Source organism: Oxyura jamaicensis, chromosome 1, assembly GCF_011077185.1.
Source record: "Oxyura jamaicensis isolate SHBP4307 breed ruddy duck chromosome 1, BPBGC_Ojam_1.0, whole genome shotgun sequence".
Lineage (NCBI taxonomy): Eukaryota > Metazoa > Chordata > Aves > Anseriformes > Anatidae > Oxyura > Oxyura jamaicensis.
The window spans coordinates 184,823,528-184,846,919 of record NC_048893.1 but is presented as its reverse complement, the minus strand read 5'-3'; the positions used below and the strand labels follow the sequence as shown (position 1 = coordinate 184,846,919).

General features: G+C 37.3%; 1 protein-coding gene across 1 annotated transcript in view; it reads right to left on the bottom strand.

The window, feature by feature from the left end:
• Positions 1-23,392, bottom strand: part of MIPEP (mitochondrial intermediate peptidase) — a 73,110-nt gene continuing 49,718 nt past the window's right edge. The window contains exons 17-19 of the mRNA XM_035326263.1: positions 8,492-8,613; positions 7,640-7,713; positions 1-255 (exon numbers count right to left, since the gene is read on the bottom strand). Of these exons, the coding sequence (XP_035182154.1) occupies positions 161-255; positions 7,640-7,713; positions 8,492-8,613 (291 nt within the window). The 3' untranslated portion in view covers positions 1-160. The remainder of the gene's footprint in view (positions 256-7,639; positions 7,714-8,491; positions 8,614-23,392) is intronic.

The window sequence follows — 23,392 nt, the reverse complement described above, 5'->3', positions numbered from 1 at the left end:
CCAGGTGATCCAATGAGATAATTTATTTCTCTTCCACCAACACGGATATTCAAACATGTACAAGTGTTCACCAAGAAGCAAAACCTGTCACAACAACATTGCAACCACAATTAAGACGTATGCAATCCTCCATAAAATAATTCAGTTCTATTCAATCCTTTTATGAGTCCGTGATAAAAGTTTCGAAGTCCTGGTCTAAGTCTGAAACAAGGGCATCCACAAAATCTTCAACTGAAGGCGATTTCTGAAGCATACCTATAAAACCAAGACAACAAGCTGTTAGCAAGAACACTATCACCTCAAAAGATTTGCCAACGATAAACTAACGAGCTTTTAATGTCACCATGTGACAGAAAGAGTTACTGTGTTTGTCAAGAAATAAATGCAATTACACCGTACAGGCAGTAATTAATTTATTCAAGCTACCTATTACATGTTATCACAGAATTGACAGGTTTCAAGATTGTGAACTTTTTTTTTATCACTATGATCTTGCTTAGGTTGAGAATTATATCTGTTGTAAAGGAATGTTACCAAGACACGGGCTAGATGCAGTCATTTCCAAATGGCTGGAAGGAAACGTTGATTGAGAAGGATCTAAAGCCTTATCTACTGAGTCTCTAGTCTGGTACAGCCAGAAAAAACAACGTGCTTTCTCAAAGTACTACACACCTTTAAAACATTGCATTTAGTGTTTGAAGTACAAACATCTCCAAAATACATCGCAAAGCATGAAATATACACAAACATCACATTTTCAGTGTGCTGCAGTTTTAGTTCGCTTTTTTTACAGTACAAGGATTTACCATTTATTACGAATATTAATTGGTGTGTTAGCTGTATCATATGGCTATGGAATAACAGAGAGGGAAATGAGCACAATAAAGAATCATGTTCAAGCATCCCGTCAGCTAATTCTATAAGCAGACCAACCAAAAATCTCACACCTTCGCCCCAGAATCCCAGTTTTCAGAGAGCATGAGAACATCTCATGTAAATTACTTTCAGATGTTTCTTTGTAAGAAATATTAGATTAGTGTTGGGTCTTTTCACTGTTATTAACATTTTCAAGGTTATATATGGAAATTTACTGCATTACTTGTAGCAGGGAAAAAAAACAGTATGGCTGCCAAATAATGTAGAATTTAATCTTCGTACTTCTTTGATGTGTTCTGTTCTTTCTGTTCTTTCTGACAACTGCCAACGTAAATATAACCTTGTTCTACCCTTTCTGATCAGCGTACCTACAGTACATGATTTTATATTCTTTCACATCCTCAACAATATTTGCTTTCAGTGGAAATTATAATTGCCTGCTGCTAAAAGACCGGAATCTTTTACTAAAGCACAATGGTTCAAAACCCACCAGGAAACAGGCCAGCTCGAGGTAATTTTGTGCGAGCAACTGAAGGAATTTTCTTGCTGACACCTCAGAGAATCCCATTTCGATCTGTTTTAAACACGCTGTGAATGTCAACACCACCTGCCACGACCCAGTAGGTTAATACTGAGCGTTCAGAGGAAGACAAATCTCATCCTGTACACAGGTTGACTGAAATGCTGCTAACTGAAGTTTGCATCAAGCTATTTTCAAAATGAAAGAGAACAGAATTAGTATCTCTAAGCACTTGGCAAACTTGTCATCTGCTCTAGTGGCAGTAAAATTGCTGGAATTTCTTCCAGTTCACAATGAAGATTCACAAGCAACACGCAGGGCTGAGAAACAGATGTGTCCCACACCAGCTGCTAACCCACACTCCCCAGAGCACTGCAGGCTCACTCTCCTGGGTTCCTGACTGGGGTGGCTGGGGGACATGTATCTTAGCTCCCCAGCAGCTTTAACACAGACAAACAGTTTAAACCCATAGTATTTTCCTGCAGTTTGCTCAAAAGTGGAGAGAATGCCTTAAGGAAGTGATGCAGATGGCAGCTCACTGGGACACAGATGGACATGCATGACTACTGGAGTTTCGTCCCTCATGGAGATGAAGTGGTCTAGTCCCAACAGTGCAAATCATTTTGCCTTTTTTTTTTTTTTGGCATCATTTTACTTCAGACATTTACATCTCAACTAATTGGCTCTATTTCTAGAGACTGGACAGTAAAAAGAAGTTCATGGCTGCCAAGCATCTGATCTCTTTCAGAGGTCTACTTTATAATGAGATGAATTGTGCCTACGAAGCATTTATTTTTTTCCCACAGCCCAAAAAAGAAACCTAGAAGACTAGGTTAGGTATAAAAATGTGAAGTTAGGTGAATTTTTTTTCTTCCCTTGAGGTATTTAAGGGATGTGTGGACATGACTCTAAGGGCTATACACAGTCTTGAAGCTCTTTTCCAACCTAAATGATTGTATGAACCCTCCAGTGTTTAAGATTTTCTATAAAAGAACCATTTTCTATAGCCAATATGCCCTCTTCTAGCAGATATCAATATGGAAGGATGACTGTAGTGCTGTCTAGGCAGTATTTTCATTGAAGCATAAAAAAAAAAAAAAACAACCAAACAAAAAAAAACTTCAAATATTAAGTTTGTAAAAACCAGTTTGGCTGGATGACATTTAGCTAATTCTCTTGACACTCCGAAATTTATTTTGCTGTGAAGAATTCTTAAAGCACTGATTATCAATATGTCACAAAAGAAGAAAGGTCAACAGTATATAATGCTCAGTTTTGAGGTATGGGAAGAGACGAAACTGATGCTGGGATTATCTTTAAGTAGATTTTAATGTCCCTGTTGTATAAAGTTAGCAAAACACAATAAAACCATTCCAACCCTGGATATTACAAACTGAGTAAAAGAAACATAATTAACTACAATACACTCAGACGTGCAGCCAAACACAGTCTTACCAAATCTCACTAAAACTTGCTACAAACTATATTTAGTTAGTCTCCACATGGTTTGTTTTAATTATGTAGGAGAATTCAAAGTCTTTCTGGCAATAGTGATGTCAAATGACCTCGTACCCAGTAGTTCCAGCTGTTGATAATACAAACAGATTTCAGATTTCTTGCATTAGTGGTCCACTGCACTGCTGTTTTCCCATCACTGACATCAAAAGCAGACACCAGCAGAATTTGCTTTTGAAAGGGAAGGATGAAGAGTAACTGAGGTCATCAGTGAAGAACTTCTGCAGTAAAATAAGCATGCCCTTATGAAATAAATAACTACAGATTTCAGAGCAGACAACTCCATAAGAAACAGACACTGATGGCATTTCCGTGTTTTAACCTCTTACTCTACCCAGCTGTGTTGAGAATGGTCTTGTCTCCCTTTAACTCCATTAAAATATATCAAAGTAGGATCAGTATGTGCTCAGCACTTCGGTCTACATGATTTAGTAAGATGTCCACAACATCTGATGGTTGCAGTTTTAAAATCTAGGAGTGTGTTTTATACATTCAGCCCTCCTATTTCAGCTCAGTCTCTCCCAAGCCTAAGGCAACTGCATAGCTTATCTTCCCTGCTTTGAAGTTTTCTTTCACATTACAGCGCTGTGGTTAACCACACCCTTTTGAGAGATGGTTAGCTGTAACCTACAATCACTGGAAATTGGGAGAAGAATAAAGCCTGTGGCAGAATTTGGCCTCTGCCCCTTTGGAACACTAATTATTTTGGGTCCGTGTATTTTGAGTTAACATATGTTGCCACTCACACCACCTTTCAGGATTTATGCATGGCTTTTGTACTTTCAAAGAGACAAAATCATTATCTGAAGATCTTTACAGCCTCTTCAAGTCGTAAGTATTCTATCAAGTGCAATTTGAGGCATGGAAAAACAAATTTTCAAACTACACTGGAGCAAATGCATGTTTATTTACAGATTTAGTCGGCTTGATTACCACATATGCACACAACTGAGTATGACTATCTGCAAAACAATGCAGCATTAATCAATCAAGAACACAACCGCACGTGGATTTTCCACATGGGCTTCTTCAGAGACCCAAAGGGCAATCTGCCTGCACAAAAGCAGCAGGACAAGCACGCTCCGGAGTCTGTTCCATGCTCTCAGTACCCAAATCATCCAGCCCTGTACTTTTTCCACTCTGCAATTCACTTTCTGCCTATGCACCTGGGTTTCTTTCCAGTCAGGGAGTGCCAAGGGAGAGGGGGAGGGATGGTGCACACCTAAGTCTTGTTCAGACCTGCAACTGGACCTGGAAGCAACCTGGGTTACCTATCTTTGAAGGATTTTGGAAGCCCTAATGTCATGTAATCCAGTGAAGGAGAGCCGTGTGGCCATTCCACGAGGACAGAGACATCGTGTTCATCGCAAACTGTATTTTCTCCTTAAAGAAAAGAAGAAAACCTCTTGGACAAAGAGCTTTCCACTTTTTATTATTATTATTATTACTCCTGCTATCCACTCCTGTGACTATTTTTGTATTATCAAAGGGGTAAGATAAAAGGGGTCACTTCAGAAAATGTTTTAAAAGGTTTGAAAAGGCCTTTGAGTTTATTTTTTTTTTTTTTAATGGGAACAGGTGCCAATAGAATCAAATCCAAACACCAAAAAGTATATTGTGTTTTCTAATGAAAGACTAGTCCAAACACGAACCTTGTCACTGACTCCACTGGATGGCAGGTCAGATCCTTTATCTTCCCTAATCAGTACATCTATGGAGTTGTGTAGGAGAAAGATGAAAAGCTAGGGTCACATCCAAGCACAAAAGAAAGACAATAGAGAGCTTCTGAGAATAAAATCATAATAAAAAAAATGAATAAATGAAATGTGCTTATGAAGTTATCTGTTATCAAACCATTAATGAATATGGCTAACTTCACAATTGGATACGGAAACACTTCAAGGGTGAGGCTACATCCAGAAGTTGGGCTTGAACAAGTGCATTCCTTTATTAAAGGAAAAAAATCAGAAATCAGAAATCAGAAATAATATAGAACTTTTATTATTATTATTTTTATTTTTTTATTTTATTTTAATAGGGCACTAGTGAGCTCAAAATCTTAAGTGTTTCTCTGGAAAATAATAAAATCAACAAGCTGCTACATCCAGTGGAATTTGTCTTTAGTCAGGAGTCTGGTGATCTGCTACGGGAGCGTGGCATTGTAACTGATGAAAACCAAGAAAAGATGGAAATCGAGTATTATAGAATATCCATAATGAATAAAAAGGAATAAATGCAGCAAAAAGTGTCAGAAGCTGATTGAAATGGCAACCTAAACAAGTTAAAGAACAAGTAGTTGTTCCTAATTTTCTCCTTAAATTCTCAATTTTTCTAATAGATATGGAGTGTTTGAGTGTAATCATACAATAAGCTTTTCCATCATTTGTGTTCTGTGATTTAATCTCACATAATCCAAAACAAGCAATCAAATTATTAACTTGTCAAAAGGCCTGAGTCATCTGAATTTCAATTTTCAGGGAGTAACTCAAGCATGCTTGTTTAAGTTTCACACTGTCTACAAATGAACATCACAATATGCACAGGCAAGGACGCTGACAATTAATGAAGGCATTTTTCTAATAATTATGATCTCGAATATCTTTTTAAATTTCTGTTTAAAGTAATATTGAAGAAATTCGTAATTCAAAAGTGAAAAAAAAGCTTGAAACCATCTGCTCTTTTCTGCAAGTCTGTGCTCTTATCACAGGTATCACTTGTTCTAACGCTGTCACAGAGGGGTTATTTCTGCCTGGTTCTCCTTTATGTCTGCATAGACATACCAGCAGGAGCACTACAGTTGCTAATCTTAACGTGACACACGGTTCTGTTTAGTGATTTAAGAATTTACTGATTTAAAGAAAAAAATGAAAAAATCAAACTGCTTATTTTCCATACATAGATTTTTTTGGTCACATCACAAAGGAATCCATTATTCTACCATTAACAACTTGCACAACTGTTCTTTAAACATGGCTCACTCTCTTCTTCAAACACGAGGCTGCACAGCTATCACTTCATCATGCAGCATTGATCCTGAGCACTCACTGATCAACTATCTGTACTAAACGAGCTGAGGACTATGAGCATAAGTAACATGAATACTGAATGCCTAAAACATCTGATTATTGCATTACAAGACAGTTAAACTTGTTTGTGGGCTTTCAGTGTGCCTTTCCATACTTTATCATACTCGGATTTCCTTTAAACTTAAAAAAACAAAACAAAACAAAAACCTATAATGCCACTTCTTCAGATCAATTTCGGTAACAAGTTTTATCCAAAATAACTGATACATACTTTCAACCCCAAACTGATGGTACCATGTTCTACTGCATTCTCCCACATGCAAGGGGGAAAGCCAGCTGTAGGTCCATAGATTTAGGTCCGTAGATTTTTATGTATGTCCACCCACAGATGTGTTTTGCAAATTTCATTCAAATAATATTTGATTCCATGCTCAACAATTAAAAATATGCCCCAGAAACAGAAGAGATAACAAACGTAACTGCTATTTTAAAACATTCTTTCTTCCTCTATGATATGGCTTACAATATTATTTGGTTTTGCTTGTGAAGATGTATATACTTGTCTTGCAACTACTCAGTCCATAATCGAGCTGCAGTTTTTACAGTTAGGTTACAAACACAGACTCTTCAAGGGCAGTAAAGAAAGGTAAATTTAAATGATGCAGACTTATGCTGAAGGAAAAGTAAAATTACAGATCCTAAATAAAAATTGACTACTCCAGAGATATATAGTTGCTTAATATATGATGAGTCTAAGGAGCACAGAGGTTATGGCCTCAAAGACAAACAGATAGGTCAAAGAACTGCATGTTCTAGTTATGAAACTGTGTAGAGTTCATGATGAAATACAGACGCATTACCACTGTATTACTTGTCTTAAAAAATGCAACTTCCAGTCTTCCAAGTTGGAGTGATCAGTGGCTGATGAATTAACATTCATAATATTAACAACTTGAGAGCAAATTGAAAGATGCTCCTCAGATGAAGTCCTTAACAAGTGCTCAGATCAGGAACAGTGACATAATGCAAAACTGTTGAATACTGCAACATTACAGACGAAAAGTCTTTATCCTGATCTCATTGACAGATCTGAGATAAAAGTAGTAGTTTCTCAGACTTTTTTTTATTCTCCTGACCTTACTTCTTCTTTTTTTAAAAAAAAATCCACAAAGTATAGTATGTTTTCTATTGCTATAAGTGATTTTGAAAAGTTGTTTTCCAGATTCGAAAAGCAAGTGTAGTACTGAGAGGAATAATAAACCACATCTCTTTATTACAAACTTTGGACTTCCATTTCACAAAAACGTCTATCCAAAGTATTAATACAGTAAAGTACAAAATAATCAGGTCTATGTATTTAATGTACATAAAAGTTATGCATTTTTGTATCCAAATATTGTAATCTATTTTCTTTTAAATATGATGTACTCCTATTTTCAATTCTTTAGACTGCTTTGTAATACAACCTCTTCCAATACTTCACCCCAGCTATCTCTGTGTTGGTTTTATTCTGTGGATCATGAGGGTTCAACTGACCATGACACAAACTTGACAACCAGTCCACTTAACAAAATAAATGAAAAAGTTTTCTTTCACAAATCCAGTAAAAAACAAATGAAACTAGAAAGACCAAACTGGGAAATAAAGTCAAGGTATTTCTTCCTTGAGCAAAACAATCAAACAGTTCTAATGTTTTTTCTACCTTGAACCATAAGTATGGGCTCTTTTCCACCACCATGTGCCAGCATCTCTCGACGATACCGCTCACCCATTGCCCTGGAGAAACACAGATGTTAAAGTAATTCGCAAACACAACCTGTCCAGCTTTGTCATATTTGCTCCTAGGATCTCTGCATAAATCAGAGACAGAGGCTAAATGAAATCTTCCACCTTGAAATAACAACTGCCTTGATCCCATGTTAACTCCTCAAATTCAAATTACATTTAAAATTATACTGTAATGAACTGAACTAGGCAAATTTTATACATATGAATATGCGTTGATGTTTATGGAAGTTAAACTGTGGACGACATTTTAACCTTCATTGCTCCAAGGGGAAAAGCTGCAACGCTCAGAACATTTACCTAAGCTGTAAGAAGAGTTAAAATTTTTGATGTCACAATTCACCTTTTAATTTCACAAAGCAAAATGAGTAGGACAGCTGTTCTTAGCTTTGAAGTTGGTGACATGAGGCTTGTTTAACACCTGCAGGTGCTTTTGATTTCAATAGAAAATTACAAGTAATTAAGCAGCTATGAAAGTCAAGTTCTCTAATTACATCTAAATGTGGATTTCAGTGCCTCCCAATGGGCACACCTGTATTTTAAAACAGACACAAGTTCTTTGCATCAATGAACATGTCCGAAAGTATATTGTATAGCTATGTCTATTTCCTATTTAGTTATACTCTTAAAATCAACAAAAAGGCTAAAAACTAACTGGCATTAAAAAAGCTCATCAACCTACATAGCCCCAGGTATAACATCTGCTTCATGCTTTCCAGAAGCAAGTGGCACGACGTTTCATCATGCCTAGAAGTTTCTCTGTTTTTACCTATCAAACGGGTCTTGAGCAAAACACTGTTTCCACACCATGGAGGCAACAGCCCTGGACATGAGGTAGGAGTAGTATTTGGCACCATAGCCCACAAGATGACTGAATCTCAGATGCCAGGCCTGTAAGAAGAGAACAAAAATAATAATAATAATAATAATAATAATAATTAAAAAAAAAAAAACAGAAGTAATCTTTTAAATTCTTTATAAATTATTCTGTGTTTTCCTAAGCATGATGGAAAAAAATCTGTTAGTGTTACAATATGGAATGGTTGAAAAAAGAAAAAAAAAAAGCCACCATAACCAGAAATCCCAGAATGAACACATCCTTTACTATACAAAGCATTTTTCAAGCTAAATACTGTATATCCAATATGCTGATTATCATCATCAAAATTATACATAAATAGGGTCAGATGGAAAGAAAAACAAGAAATAAAAAACATGGCCAAATGTGATAAAAGCCACGTTGCTCTACTGGTCTCAAAAAGAAAACATAATCACCATATTACATGGAATGCCACATTTTACCATTTTCCATGCAGATAATGGCAGTATCACACTTAGAAAAGTTCCATCTAAAAATATTTGCCACAAAACAAAACAATCATAGGAATTTGCATTTAATACCATGCAAAATACAGCCTACCATATGCCAAAAGCCTCATAGGTAGACGAATTGCATTCATACACAATGTCATTGTTCACAGATGAGTTTTCACATTTTCAAATGTATATACATAGCAGATTACCATCAGTAATTACATTGTTATTCATTTATATATTGTTATTTTATGACTAATTCCAGCGATGGTGGACTTCTTTTACAATCCGCTTTGGTGTCAACTCTTTTCTTATGTTTTCTTAGCAGATACAATCAGAAGTATGAGCCTTACTTTCACAGAAATAACATACATTCTTTCCCCTCTTTCCCTGACTGCAAAAGAGCAGTTTAGATTGAGAGAGACCTCCAAAGGCCATCTGGTCCAACCTCTGCTCAAAGCAGAGCCAACTTTTATGAGATTTCTCACGGCCCTGTGGAGGCTGATACTGTTTCCCTATAGGCTTACATACATTTTTTTTTTTAACTGAAGGTGATGAATCTAGAGATGAAGGAGTGAGAAAGTTGCCCTTTTGGCTCTCTGAGGAAACCAAAGAGGAGTCAACTCCTATATCTTATTTGTCCTCCTGTCTAAAGAGAAAGGTTTTAATATTATTGTGATATGACTGTTGTCAAGATTTTTGTTTGGGTACTATAGAAAACATAATTTTAAAGAGGAACTGGAAGATAAACAGTAAAGTAGCCTAACAGATGTGTTAAATTTAAACCCATAGCCTGTCATATGCTTGTTTTCTTATCCTAAACCTGATGGCTGAAATTCTGAGGCAGCCAAACAGGAAAGTGAGGGGGTATTAGCAGTTTTCTAGAAGTATTTACCTTTGACTGAAATTCTTCTTCACACTCTAAGTAACAATCTCTTGACTTTTGGCAGATTAAATAAACTATGTTTCTTCATTTGAGAAAGTGACAATCATCATCTTGCTCTCCGTTTGCCAAGACAAAGACGTATGTATATTTTTAAAAGAATAGCAACCAAGAGTGTGGAAAAATAAACAATCTGGCTTTTAATCAGTCTTTTTTACCTTAAAAAAGGTAGCAAACAGCAACCTATTATCCAGATCATCATGATCTATGATAATCCATGATCATCGTCCATGATCCATGACCATCTGCTTGATGAGAAACAAGGCTGTTGGCTCTCTTTTCTCAATAGCACTCACAAAAAAGTTCTCAGTCAGCTGCAGTTCAGCCATCCAAAGGTGGTTACCTACACCCTAAGACAGGAGTCCAAAATACATGGAATTTGCTACAGGTGACCCAATCTAGACTCTACAAGCAGCTTACACAACTAAAGTAGAAGTCTAACTTTTAGGGGAGATGAAAAATGTCCCCAGTCCTCAGTTTTCTTGTGGGCTTTGTGGCATGATGCAAATGCCTAAGAATGACTGATATATATATATATTTTAATTATTATTATTATTATTATTCTTTAAAGTAAACTCCAACTGTACCATATCTCACCAGAATGCAAACATGCAAAAACATTCAGCTTGGATATAGATTCTCCAGTTTGCTCTGAAAATTATTATGGTTGCTGTGTTTATACTTAATGCCTCCAGTTTTTATAACCAATCCCTTAATTATAACCATGATCACTAAACTAACAGCACAGTTTGAAACAGACCAGAGAGCTTACATGAAGATCACATCAGCTTTTATTTTATTCCATACTAAGTTTTCTAACTGAGGATTCAAAGTTTTGGCTTGAGAGTATAACTCTTGCAGGCATGTGAAAAGCTTTAATGATGAACTGGTTTCATCTACCCAGAAATGTAAGTAATTCCCGAATAGATCTGTGCAGTGAAAGATCCAAGTTGCTTTTTCTGCTACAAAGGAAAATACTTTCTGTGAGCTTGGCATATAGAAGAATATCACTCCATTCAGAAAGGAATGATTTTCATGCATCATATAAGCTGTAATGAGGACAGCCCAGATGACATTGCTCATCTCGCCTTCCTTACATTGAATGTCCACAGAATACCCTGGTGTAAGTAAGATCCTGTGCTATTTCTAAGACATTTAATTCTCGGTGACTAAAAGAGCTCATCTTCACCTCTGATCGGCTGATGATCAGCCTGATCAGCTACTCTACTCATCAGGTTTATTGAAACTATCACAAGCAAGCAAGGAAAACAGCTTCTCAGCAGCCTGTCCAAGACCAAAAGCTCGTTTCAGAGAGCGCACCTAAAACAGGACTCAGTTCCCTCTGCCTACACATAAAAATTTGCTCGACTTTGTCTTTGCTAGCATATTTAAGAGACACATCACTTCCTTTCAAAACATGAAAGGAAGGGATACAGAAAACCAAGCTAAGGTGCTACTCAACTCTCTGCATTTGGGAAGGCTCTCCAATATGGAGCTAAGAATTCAAAAATCAATTGGCGACAAAGTGGTATTAAAAGAAGAGGGAGAGAGAGAAAACGGGATGAGTTAATCTGTATTAAGATAGATGCCTAAAACAGGTATAGTACAGACAACTCTCCCTTCATTGGAAGTACAAAAGGAACACACTTTTACATACCTAGAGTAATATAAGATAACTTAAGTCTTCAAAGAAATTGTGCAACTGAGATTTTATTCATATTGCAAACAACAATCCAGGAAATCTGACTATAAACATACTATTTCCTAGTGAGGCTTGAAGCCTATATTTGATTTTTAAATGTTTTCATAATCAGCACAGATTTTTCCACACTCCAGAGTATGAAATGCTCTAGGATGTCATCATCCCCTGTTCTTAACTTTTTTTCAGTCCCCACACAAAGTTTTTGATCGGCAGTTCTCAATCACTTCATTTCGTATCTTCAATATTTCACCATTACCCATTATCTATTACATTACTCAAGCATATTTTCCCATTCAATGATGTTCTAGTCATTAACTTTTCCAAATTGGACTTTGTTACCTTTAAACAAATATTTAAACATTAAGGTGCTCCCTCTGCCCCTACAAGGAGTTACCTGCCTGCATTTTTAAAAAACTTTTAAAAGCCTTATATAGATGAGATTAAGATATATGCAACAAACATGCAAAAAGCCCAAGTAAATAATTGAATCATCTAGGTTGGAAAAGACCTTCAAGATCATCAAGTCTAACCACCAACCTGAGCTACCAAGTCCCATCACTAAACCATATCCCTTAGTGCCACATGCACAAGTCACTTAAACACCTCCAGGGGACACTTCCCTGGGCAGCCCACTCCAGTGCTTGACCATGCTCTATGTGACAAAATTATTTCTACTATCTAATCTAAACCTACCCTGGCACATTATGACCCAAGTGCAGGACCCAGCACTTAGTCTTGTTGCTATGTATAGATTAGTACTCCTTTAAGAAGTTCTGTGAACAATAAAAAATAACCACAGCACTGTAAAGGTATTTAAAACTACACGATTCACCTTTTAGCATAAAATTCTGTTTTATTAAAACTACCTATAGATGAAAAATGTCTTAACTCCTTAACTGTGTTATTTGTATAGCTGAATGATTTTTTCATATATATGAAAAACCTGACATATCAATTTCCCTTTTGGAAAGGATAAAGGCTAGACATGTAGAACTAGGGCACTCTCCTTATTAAACGTTACATTTTTGGTACGCAGTTAGAAAGTTAATGAAGACTCTGAGTAATCACCTACTTCAAAAAGTTCCGTGAACCCATTCCAGGAGTTTATAAAACAGTGTGCATTTTACAGCATAGCCCATGGGGTATGATAATATGCCATTCACAGATCATGTTCATGCCTGCTTTATATCCAACACAACAGGCTGAAATAAAGGTGTGCGACTGATCCACTGCAATTATTAAAAGGGCCTTTTCTTCACCAACATTATCAATCTTCCCTTATAACCATGTCTGAAATGCTTCCAATGTCTGAAGCCTTTCCATTTCTTCCTGTAACAAACCAAAATACCTCACTGATACACGTGCCATACTGATACATGACACCTTCTCAGGAATTTTAAGTAAAGTACCTGTAGGATACATTCTTAGGGTAAGATTCAGTTCATTTTACTTTAGCTACCTCAAACTAGGAGCCTTGCCCAAACTAGTCACAAAGGCTGCCTTTGTAGTCAGGGGACAGGAATATTTATCCTTTTATCTTTGGATGGGGATAGGACTACTGTTCTTGGAGAAAATAATTTACTACTACTTTTAGCTTCTATTTAAAAGTTAAGCCACTTCATTCCTTTTAACAACATGGTAAGACCAGCTAAAGTAAACTGGTTTGAAGACTACATAAACAAATTAAAGATTAAATAATTTGATTTCTAAATTTACATGTGTTAAGATTATCAAACACGTGTTAAGATTATCAAACACAAACATCAACTCAAACAAAACTGAAAGCAAAAAAATACAGGTAACTCACTACACAATAATCTAGTTTTTGCTTGACTGTGGGTAATCATTATTCATGGACTCCACTAATTACACAGAATCAATAGTATAAATCCTCCTATTTCCTTTGAAAAGGAAGAGCAAACTACAGAAATTCTTGACTAGTGCTTGGACTTTTCAAAATGCTCTTCAGCAGTTTGTGCTGTGACTTCAGCTCTTTCAAAGTATATTTAAGTCCACTTTGCATTTTAAAACAAAAATCACAAGTGAGGACCTGAAAAGACCCAACACTAAATTAAGAAAAGTATTTACATCATTTAAGTCTTCAAATTACAAAATGTGTGCTACAGTAATTACATCAAGGAGCAAGTTGTTGAACAGTTTCCATGAGGAACAATGTATGATGGAGATGATATTTGGTGCCATCCCCCCTCTCCTTTCTTAATTAAATTCTTATTCTGGCAGGAAACTCAATGGAGGAGCAGCCAACTTATCTCAGGGGCTACTGGGTGGAGAAGCCCTGGCTCTGGCAGTAAGCTGATATTACTGCTCCTAATGCCCTTGAATTTGGCTATCAGCATGGGTGGAAAACTCTTGAGAATCACATAGAAGCTGCAGGCTCTGGTAACTCAGGAGCCAGAAAAGAACAGCAATTAGAATGGAAATCAGTACAAGCTATTTCCCCCTGCTGAGAAGCAAGGTTTGTCAGGGATTCTATGACAACCCACTCCTGGCAGGCAAACAAGCACACTGAAAGTGAGCACTGGCACTCCTGTGGCACTGTCAGCCACTCCTTCCAGTGGGAGCTGGAGGCCAATGGAATAGAATACCCTGAGTTGGAAGGGACACACAAGAATTGTCAAGTCCAACTCCTGGCTCCACCCCAGAATTCGATCATGTGTCTGAGAGCACTGTCCAAATGCTTCTTGAACTCTGGCAGGCTCAAGGCCATGACCACTGCCCTGGGGGCCTGTCCCAGTGCCCAACCACCCTCTGGGTGCAGAACCTTTCCCTCACACCCAGCCTGACCCTCCCCTGTCCCAGCTCCATGCCGTTCCCTCAGGTCCTGTCGCTGTCCCCAGAGAGCAGAGCTCAGCGCCTGCCCCTCCGCTCCCCTCGTGAGGGAGCTGCAGGCCGCCATGAGGCCTCCCCTCAGCCTGCTCTGCTCTGGGCTGAGCAAACCATGGGACCTCAGTTGCTCCTCATACGTCTTCCCCTCTAGGCCTTTCACCATCTTTGTTGCTCTCCTTTGAACACTCTCTGATAGTTTTATGTCCTTCCTATACTGTGGTGCCAAAACTGCATGCAGTACTCGAGGTGAGGCCACACAAGCTGAGAGTGGAGCGGGACAACCCCTTCCCTCTCCTGGCTAGCTATACACACGAAGAACCCAGGGAGCTGCAGTTTACAGAGCAAGATCTCCACAGCCACCTTTCAGCACAGAAAACCAATAAGTTCATGGTGTGTTGCAGATATCACCAGACGCTGCACATCCACCTTAGCACATTTCCCATTCCGATGCACTAGCTGTGCAGACATGGTTTTAAAATATCAGTGGAAAAAATGCTTTTAGCAAAATAAAAAACTGTATTACCTCATGACCAGGAGATCTGGTTTCACTATTTACCTTTGACTCCGGATTGCATTTTCATTTTCTTCAAACCTGTATTCTCTCCCAGATGGAAGTTCAACATCCCCCTTCTCAAAACACAAGGAAGACACTCCGGAGGTTTCACCACAAGGACCAGATACCTTGATGCAACAACCGCCGATATATCAAGGAGAGAAAATGTAAATCTCTTTCACTCATCCCCATGACTTCCAGGAGTAACGTGCTAATCTACTTGAATGAATGCCCTTCTCTGAACCTCTTCTGTGCTCACATTGGTGTAATCACTGAATTTTCAGTTGGATGAGCTAAGTTTCCTAGTAAAGCTCCTCTTGATGTTGGTGCCTGTGGACAGTGGCCGGAGCGAGAAGCCCAGCACTGTGAACAGAAGCCCAGGCTGTGCCTGCCAGGTTCCGAAGCTCCAGCTCTGCTGCTGGGTGCATTTATTTTGGGGAGGCCAAATTGTCACCCCACAGAATTTATTTTTCCACCTTTCTGTTTAAACTAATTTACTTATGACATGAGAAAAGGATTATCACATACATTTTATAGCTTAAATAATTTGATTCTGAAACAAATCACAGGATTTTTCCCTTATTAGTTACGTAAGTTTGCAGTATGCTTTGAAGACATCCTCAACTCATTCCCACTTGAAGAAACAATTTAAGTTGTTTTGGGGTGCAGATGTTGCAAACTCTGTGTGCCAGGGGCTACCTCTGATGAAAACCTACTGAGTGACGATTCTTTCAAAAGGTATGCATCTGCCTGTTTGGTCATCTTGCTTTCTGTATTTTTGGCCTGAACTCCTCTAAGTTTTATAGAATTACATCATCATCATTCTAGAGTTTCACAATAATAAAAAAAATCCAATAAAAAGTTTTAAGGCCACTTCCTTAGCTGCAGTTTCTAATCTTGTTTAGAATAACAGAAAGTTAATTCCAAGAAACCACATTTTGTGCTGCCCCCCTAACTTGCTTAATGTCAGGACTCCGCAGTTTTTCAGTGTGGTGCATTTCTGTGCTAGGAGTGGGAGAGAGCACAAAGTAAACCAACCCAGAGACATCGCTGACATTTTAGAATGCAAGTCAAGCAAGAGATTAAGAATTCAATTTATAACACTTCTGTGTTTTTATTATAAAATGATAAATAAATCTAGCAAGGCAGGGAATGTAAATATTTTTGCAGTTGTTTACACTAGGGAAGAGGAAAGGAATTTAACATGCAATTAACCACTTAGGTGATTCTAGATACATACCATATGGTCTCTGAATTACTTAAATTAAAGAAAAACATTTCACTTTCATTTATAAACTATTAATGCATTTGAGCTGCTATAGTAAAATCATTTAAAACTATTTCCTCTTCACCCTCTTCTCCTCGCAAAGGGACTGGGGGAAGGGGGACATAGGAGACAACAAAGAATACCAACATCAAAAAGTCGTATTTATGATATGCATTGCTCCACAATCCTTAAAACATTGATTAAAAGACATGGAGATATGAAAACTGATATATTATGACCTTATTTGGACTCACTGAGAGACAGTGTTACCTGTAAACATTATAACTAGTTTGAAAAGTAAAATAAAAAAATGTGTGCAATCAAGAAAATTTCCAAAAGGGTCCTTAATGCTCTAACACAACTCCGTGCACAAACGCACATAAATGCAATACACACACACACACTACTGTATTACCAGTGAGTAACTTTTGGCACTACCTAAGTTTTAAAAATTCTTAAGCCCCAGACAACCAGAATCAGGTCATCAAGCTTTCCTTTGGGTACAGATTCACATTGAAGCCCAAGGTTTTTATTATACTTTATCAATTAAACCAAATTTTAAGCACTGACCTGTTAGTTTAAAATAAACATCGTGAACTTCTTAAAATAAGCTCTTACAAAAAAGTATAAGAAATATTTTAAGCAATGTTATAACTGCAAAATATTATTTGCCAGTACAACTTAATCATGTAAATTATCTGTACCTACACTGGAAGATGAGATAGCTTATGTTTTACAATAATGCTCATTTACTATCTTCTGCCAGAGCCATTCCAGACAGCGATATAGGGGATCACGATTCTAATCCTGCAATAAAATGCAATATGAACTTGAAGAAACTGTTTCTTTGTCCCCTCTCAGTCTAACTGCCAATTCCTAGTAAGGGAGGATGATAGGACTTCTCTCTCATCCTTCTCTGGTTTGACTGCAAGCTTTTCATAGAAAGGAGAATCTCCCCCTGTGTTTGAACAGCATTTCAGTCAGGTTCTTTAGCCTGTATTTATGGAAGTGATACATTCAGTTTTATCTATTGCTATCAAATATAACACCAGTACTGCTATCCTGGGAGGAAAAAAAAAAAAAAAAAGGAAATGTGAGATATGAGAACAAAAATATGTAGAACTAAACAAAGCAATCTGCATTTATATATGTATTTTAGATATCTATAAAAAACATATATGTATCTCTAAATGTTACTAAGCAATGTATGCAACTATTTCCTCCACTGTTCTTTAAAATGCTACTAAATGTAAATACTATCGCTAAAGTATGTTTGAGTTTCATGGGGCTAACACTTGCTAAAAGAATGTCCTTAAAAGTGCTTCATATCTTCTGATATCTGTAAACACTCCGCTGCCGTAGATAGTTGCCCACTGAATAGTGTCATATTTCCACTGGAAAACAAATCTTCACAGTATTTGCCATCAGCATTTTCTTTATCATAAAATGAACTCAACTCCAGAAAGACAGAAACCTAAACAAACCTTGAAGGGCAACCTTAAGAGCTTTTGAAAGTTCCAGTGACTACTTTAATAATGAACTCAGCAGGGCACCAATCTTTCTGAAATGGCTTTTAGCTATTAATTATTTATAGAAATATCACTTCCCCTGAGTTCACTGTGTACTTCTTTATTAATCTTCTCCTCAGACCCAGACTCTTCAACTTGATTTTATAGTATACTTTTAAGAAGGCTCATAAGAAAACTAATCCAGGGATTTGCACTTTGTGTAAACAACTCTGGTTTCCAGCACAGCAAGGTAAAAGATTACTTTGAAGGGGTTACACAAACTTCAAGAGGTTGAGTAATGATGTATGACTTCATGTCTCTTCAAAACACTCCTAGAAGTTGAATAAGTGCACCATCAGTGTCTCTTCAAGCAATTGGTTGGGAGAAAAAGTGGAAAAGCAATCCATTATGAAAACTCTCTGCAATTAATATGAAATGTACGTCTCTGTGATCTAGAACAGCAGTTTCTTTAAAACTCCCCATAAAGGAGATCCTAGAACCATTGGATGTATTTCCCTCTTCAACCAAAGAGGGACAAGATTAACAAGAGTTTAAAAGATTTGGTAATAATCATAATTCCATCTGTTGTACATTAAACCACTCTTCCTTTCAACTATTGCTTGCTTGCACATAAAAACCAATGATCACAGTCTCAATTCCAATTCTGTATTTGTCTTAATTAGTTTTCAGTACCAGAACATACATGCTTGTCTCTGCCCACATTATTTTTTTCACTCCTAGCCAAATAAACTCAGTTTTCCCAACTTTTCTCAGATTTTTCCAAACCCATTATCTTTCCAAAAGCTCTCACCTTTATTTCTTCCAGGTTGTCCAAATCTTTTTCAGAGTCACACATCTACTACAGGACACAACATTTGGCCACTGCTAAATCCCCAACACCAAATACCAAAATATCCCTAAAATGTACATTTTCTTTAGCAGCATTCCATGAATAGTGCTCTTTGGGCAGTTATTGCTCTTTAAATACTTACGTATCTAATCGGTTTCCTGATACAAACTACTTTGGATTTATTTTGAAAGGATGAAATTCACAGTATTTTGAACACTCTCCAAATTATTTGGATCATTTCAATTATATTTTTCATGATTTCTGCAATCTTTGTCAACTGGAGGATTTTCTATAAATCTTATAAATGAGCTCTCATCCAAATCATTAACAAAAACACAGAACAGCAGTAATTCCTAGATAGATGTCTGGTAACCTTCACTTAAAACGTCCCAGTCTGAAATGAAGCTTTCACTCACTCTTTCAGCATGTTTTCTGCATGTTGCCTCAGCCACAACCCCAAAGTTTGCCCAAATAACTATAATTTCCGAGTGACAGAAAGCTTGCTAAGTCTAGAATTATGCTATTAACTGCCTACTTCTTATTCCCAAGGTCAATCGCGTCATTAAGATGAAAAGTATATTTTTCTCTCAGATGGGTCTTAACAAAACCATGAAGTTTTTTACTCATTTGGTTGTTCTCAAGGTGCTTGCAAACTGCTCAGTAAGTGATTCTACTACTTTTTGAGTGATAAAGTCTGAACAATTAGTATACAGTTCCTAAGTTCTCCTCTCTTCATAGGAGTAGCTATCATAATAGCACTCCCACTTTTCCTAAGTTTGTGAGTGATATCTCCTTTAGGTTAGTGACTGCTTTGAAAAAGTTAAATATTCTGACTACCTAATCAAAACTCATTTCTTTTTCTGAAAAAAATACTGAAGCACAGACAAGGAATAGTTCTGCTTTCTCTAATATCATTTGTTCCTCTGTCTCCTACTAAATCCACACTCCCCTTGATCTTCTTAGTTCTTTAATAGTTATTTAAATTTTTATTACCTTCACTGCTTGCATTTTGCAACTCAGCTTTTCGAGCCTTTTTTCTTTTGAATTCTTGTATTCTTTTAGTAATTACCTTTTCATATTATGTTCTCTATTTTTTATGATCTTAATAAAGTCTTTAAAGCTCTTGGTTCCTTAGTCCCAAAACTTCTTTGTATAAGGGTAATTTGTGTCACTGATTCAATGCCCTTGATAACTACGATAACTACACATTGTCTTTTGAATCCTCTCACTCATCTATTTTCTATTTCCAGCAAATATCTGGCAAGCTTCCTCTTTCTGATGAATTTTTAAATCATAATGGACTCTTTTGGTTTTTAAGCTGTTTGAAACTTCAACAGTTTTGGCTCATTAGAGCTTATTGTGTCTTCTCTTTTTCTCACTTTTACATGGCTTCTATATTTCCAATAACTTCATTTTCTCAGATATTCAACTAGATGGGCTTTCCCCCCGCCTTGGTTCTTCTCATCATTTTGTTGACTGGCACCATGAATGTTATTCCCGTATCCCCAACCCAGTACGGGTGCTTTAAAAATCTATTTGCCAACAGCAACATTTCTACATTTTAGCTGTTCTTCTTCATTTCCTTTAAAACAGGGCATTTAGTTTTGCTTAGGCCCTAAGATTGCATTAGTTTAACTTAGTAAATCTAGGACAAAATTGGGAAGGTTTTAGATAAAGTATTACAGACGCAGTTTAAATTTAATAGGTAGCTACTACTTACCCTTCGTTACTAATAATTCCAAGATTCATGTTCCCCACTTGAGTCAACGTTTCAAAATTCAAAACCACTTTTATCTTCAGAGGTTAAGGGTTATCGCTTATTTATTTTAAGACAGCTGCCTCATCACTTGCTAAGCCTGACTATTCTCGTTTTTATGTGCTACTGATATTCACATGAACCGTTAAACAGGACAGCAGTTATGACTACACATTCTTATTTATCACTCCAAAGACCTAAGAAGAAATTGTAAGACAATGGATACCACAAAGACACAGATGGCAGACTCAATAACAAGCTACTTCACTTGAACTGCCAGCCCTATGTGAGTTGAGGAGCAGGCCTGTTAGGAATTATACTTTCCTCTTCACTGCAGCACCACAACTGACAGTGATAGTGACCCGTACAAGACTGCAATAATGAACTTCAAAAAACACATCATCTCCATTATCTCACTTTCTGGTGTCTGGATTACTTAACTATGCATGAGGTCAGGTCACCTTCAAACTCCTAAGAAAAGGCTCTTAGCAAAAAAATGTATACAGCTCTTCTTTTGTTCTCAGGTGTTCTTAAGCACAATAAAAAGGGGACTTGGGCACCAGGTGACAATGTATGCTGCAGAAAGATATCAGAATCTATCTCCTCTCTGCAGAGAAGCTAGTTCTGCATGTCTACTGCCACCAATTCCTCTGCTGATGACCAACTTACCAGATGTCTTTACTTGCACCCCATCAATGAAACCCTTCCACCCTCAGCACCCATGGGCAAGCTAGATCTTCCTGTAGTTCCTGTCAGTTTCCACAAGCAGTCACTCCAAATGTTAGGTTGCATATCATCCATTGATTTCTTTTGTGAAGAACACAACAGACAATCCCAGCAAGTTCAAACAAGGACCTAGGTGGAGCTTTCCAAGGTCAGGATCCTTGTCTGGGCAGAGTCCCCCCAGCTGCAGGAAGAAGAAAGACTAACAACCACATTGGTGATACACCATTTTTCATACACTTCTTCCCTCTAGGGTATCTATAACAATACCTGCCTTGTTTTCTGTTGGCAAACTTGGCTGGCTAACATATTTGGTCTCACAGATGTTTTGGGCTCTCCAATCACTAGCAACCATAGCCATTAAGAACTTCTTATATTGCCAGCTGAAAATAAAACTGCACTCTGGACAAAAATATATAAGCATAATTAAACCTGTAACCTAATGCAATTTTTAGGCCACCAGTAGAAGTGGTCCTTCTGAACTAATGTGTGTCAACATGCTAGACCAAAAACTTATACTAGCAAATTATTTCATGTTCCAAAAAAATATCAAAAGGCTCCTCACACAGCAACACATTTCCTTCTACCACATGTAACTACAATGATGTGTGTGGTTAATTCCAAAACTATATTTTGTATTCAAGTATCACACAAGAATCCTTCCACGTTTCTTAAAAAAAAAAAAAAAAAAAAAAAAAAAAAAAAAAAAAAAAAACTTAAGGTGACAATTTTAAAAACTGCAAAATGGACTATTTGGCAGCAATCTACAAAAGAACTGAGGTTCACTGTGCCTCACTCTTCAAAGCCATTTCTCCTTACAATCACAAGTCAAGCAAGCATCTCCCACCAAGATTAGAATGAAGACAGGTTATTAAAACAAATGGTTAATACACAAGTCTACAATATTTTTCTGAAAATAAGAATCAAAACTTCAAGCTACCTCATTATTTCACAAATAAAAATCACCTATGATGATTTGGGCAGCTGGTGTTTATTGTGAAATTACTTCATTATTAGGAACTCTTTCCTGTAACTGCAGGAGGCTGCAATCTCCACTATCAGTGCAGAGCTTGTTTACCCTGTGTCTCATTTTCTGTTTCCATATTGAACCAAAACCCACAGCAGGAGATAGGAATTATTATGCTTGGCGCAGGACTAACAATGGTGTATCATTAAATTTTGATGACTGTTTCAAAGGAAAGTAGATTTCAAGTCTAAACTTGGGGGACAGGCGAGGGACTAAGTAACAGACCATGGGGAGAAACTTTGATCATGTCTCAGGTTGATCAAAGGGTCACCTGATACTTTTTAAGAAAGTCTCTCTGGGCATCTTGGAGACAAAGGTAGAAGAGACCAGAAGAGATACTCTAAAAGCAGACAGTGTTATCAATTGCAAGGCCGGCCACAGTAAATTGAAACTTCACCATAGATGAGAAATAAGCTATGATTTGAAGAAAAGTTTTGAGTAAAGGCAGAATACTGCATTCCCCAGAGCACACAGATTTCAACACCAAGCACATTCAGGAAGAAGTGGCAGGAAAATGAGTGGTCATTATTATTTAGTTTATCTTCATTTCTTAGAGGAGCCAAAAAGAAGATTGCTTGCTTTTAGAGGTATCACTTGGATTCAAGAATCCAGCCTGTGCTAAACGTCTATTTATTTTCCAAGCTCAGTAACACAGATATCTGGCAAAAAACCTACCAGACACTACAAAAACAGGCAAACAGATAGATTTCCTTGCCCCCTGCCTGGCAGTCGTCAGCTTCTGGACTTAGAAACAGAGCAAAGAAATCCCAATGGAATTTCACTCTCCAGAAGCCAGCAGCAAACTCAGTGTCCTTTTGAACAGATAAGCAATGGCCAGCCAGAAATTGAGATTTGCATTCTTCAGGAAAACAAAGTCTTGTGTAATGCTGTTTCTCTGCGCTTCTGTCTGTGTAGTCTCTACTCTCTTTCCTTTCTGCCTTGCGTGTGGTACCAGCTTCTGTGACTGTCTGTGTCAACACAGCCAACGTAAATACTGCTGCACACAGCGTCAACCATCTCAATGCCTGGAAAACCTATCTGAATGGCAAATACAGACTTTTACAGGATTTTCTTCCCAGTATCCCTACTATTACTGGACAGGGTATTTGCTGAAGATAATGTTTTGGTTTACCTTAAAACAGGTATCACTACCTAGATACAGCAGCATTTACTTATTAGG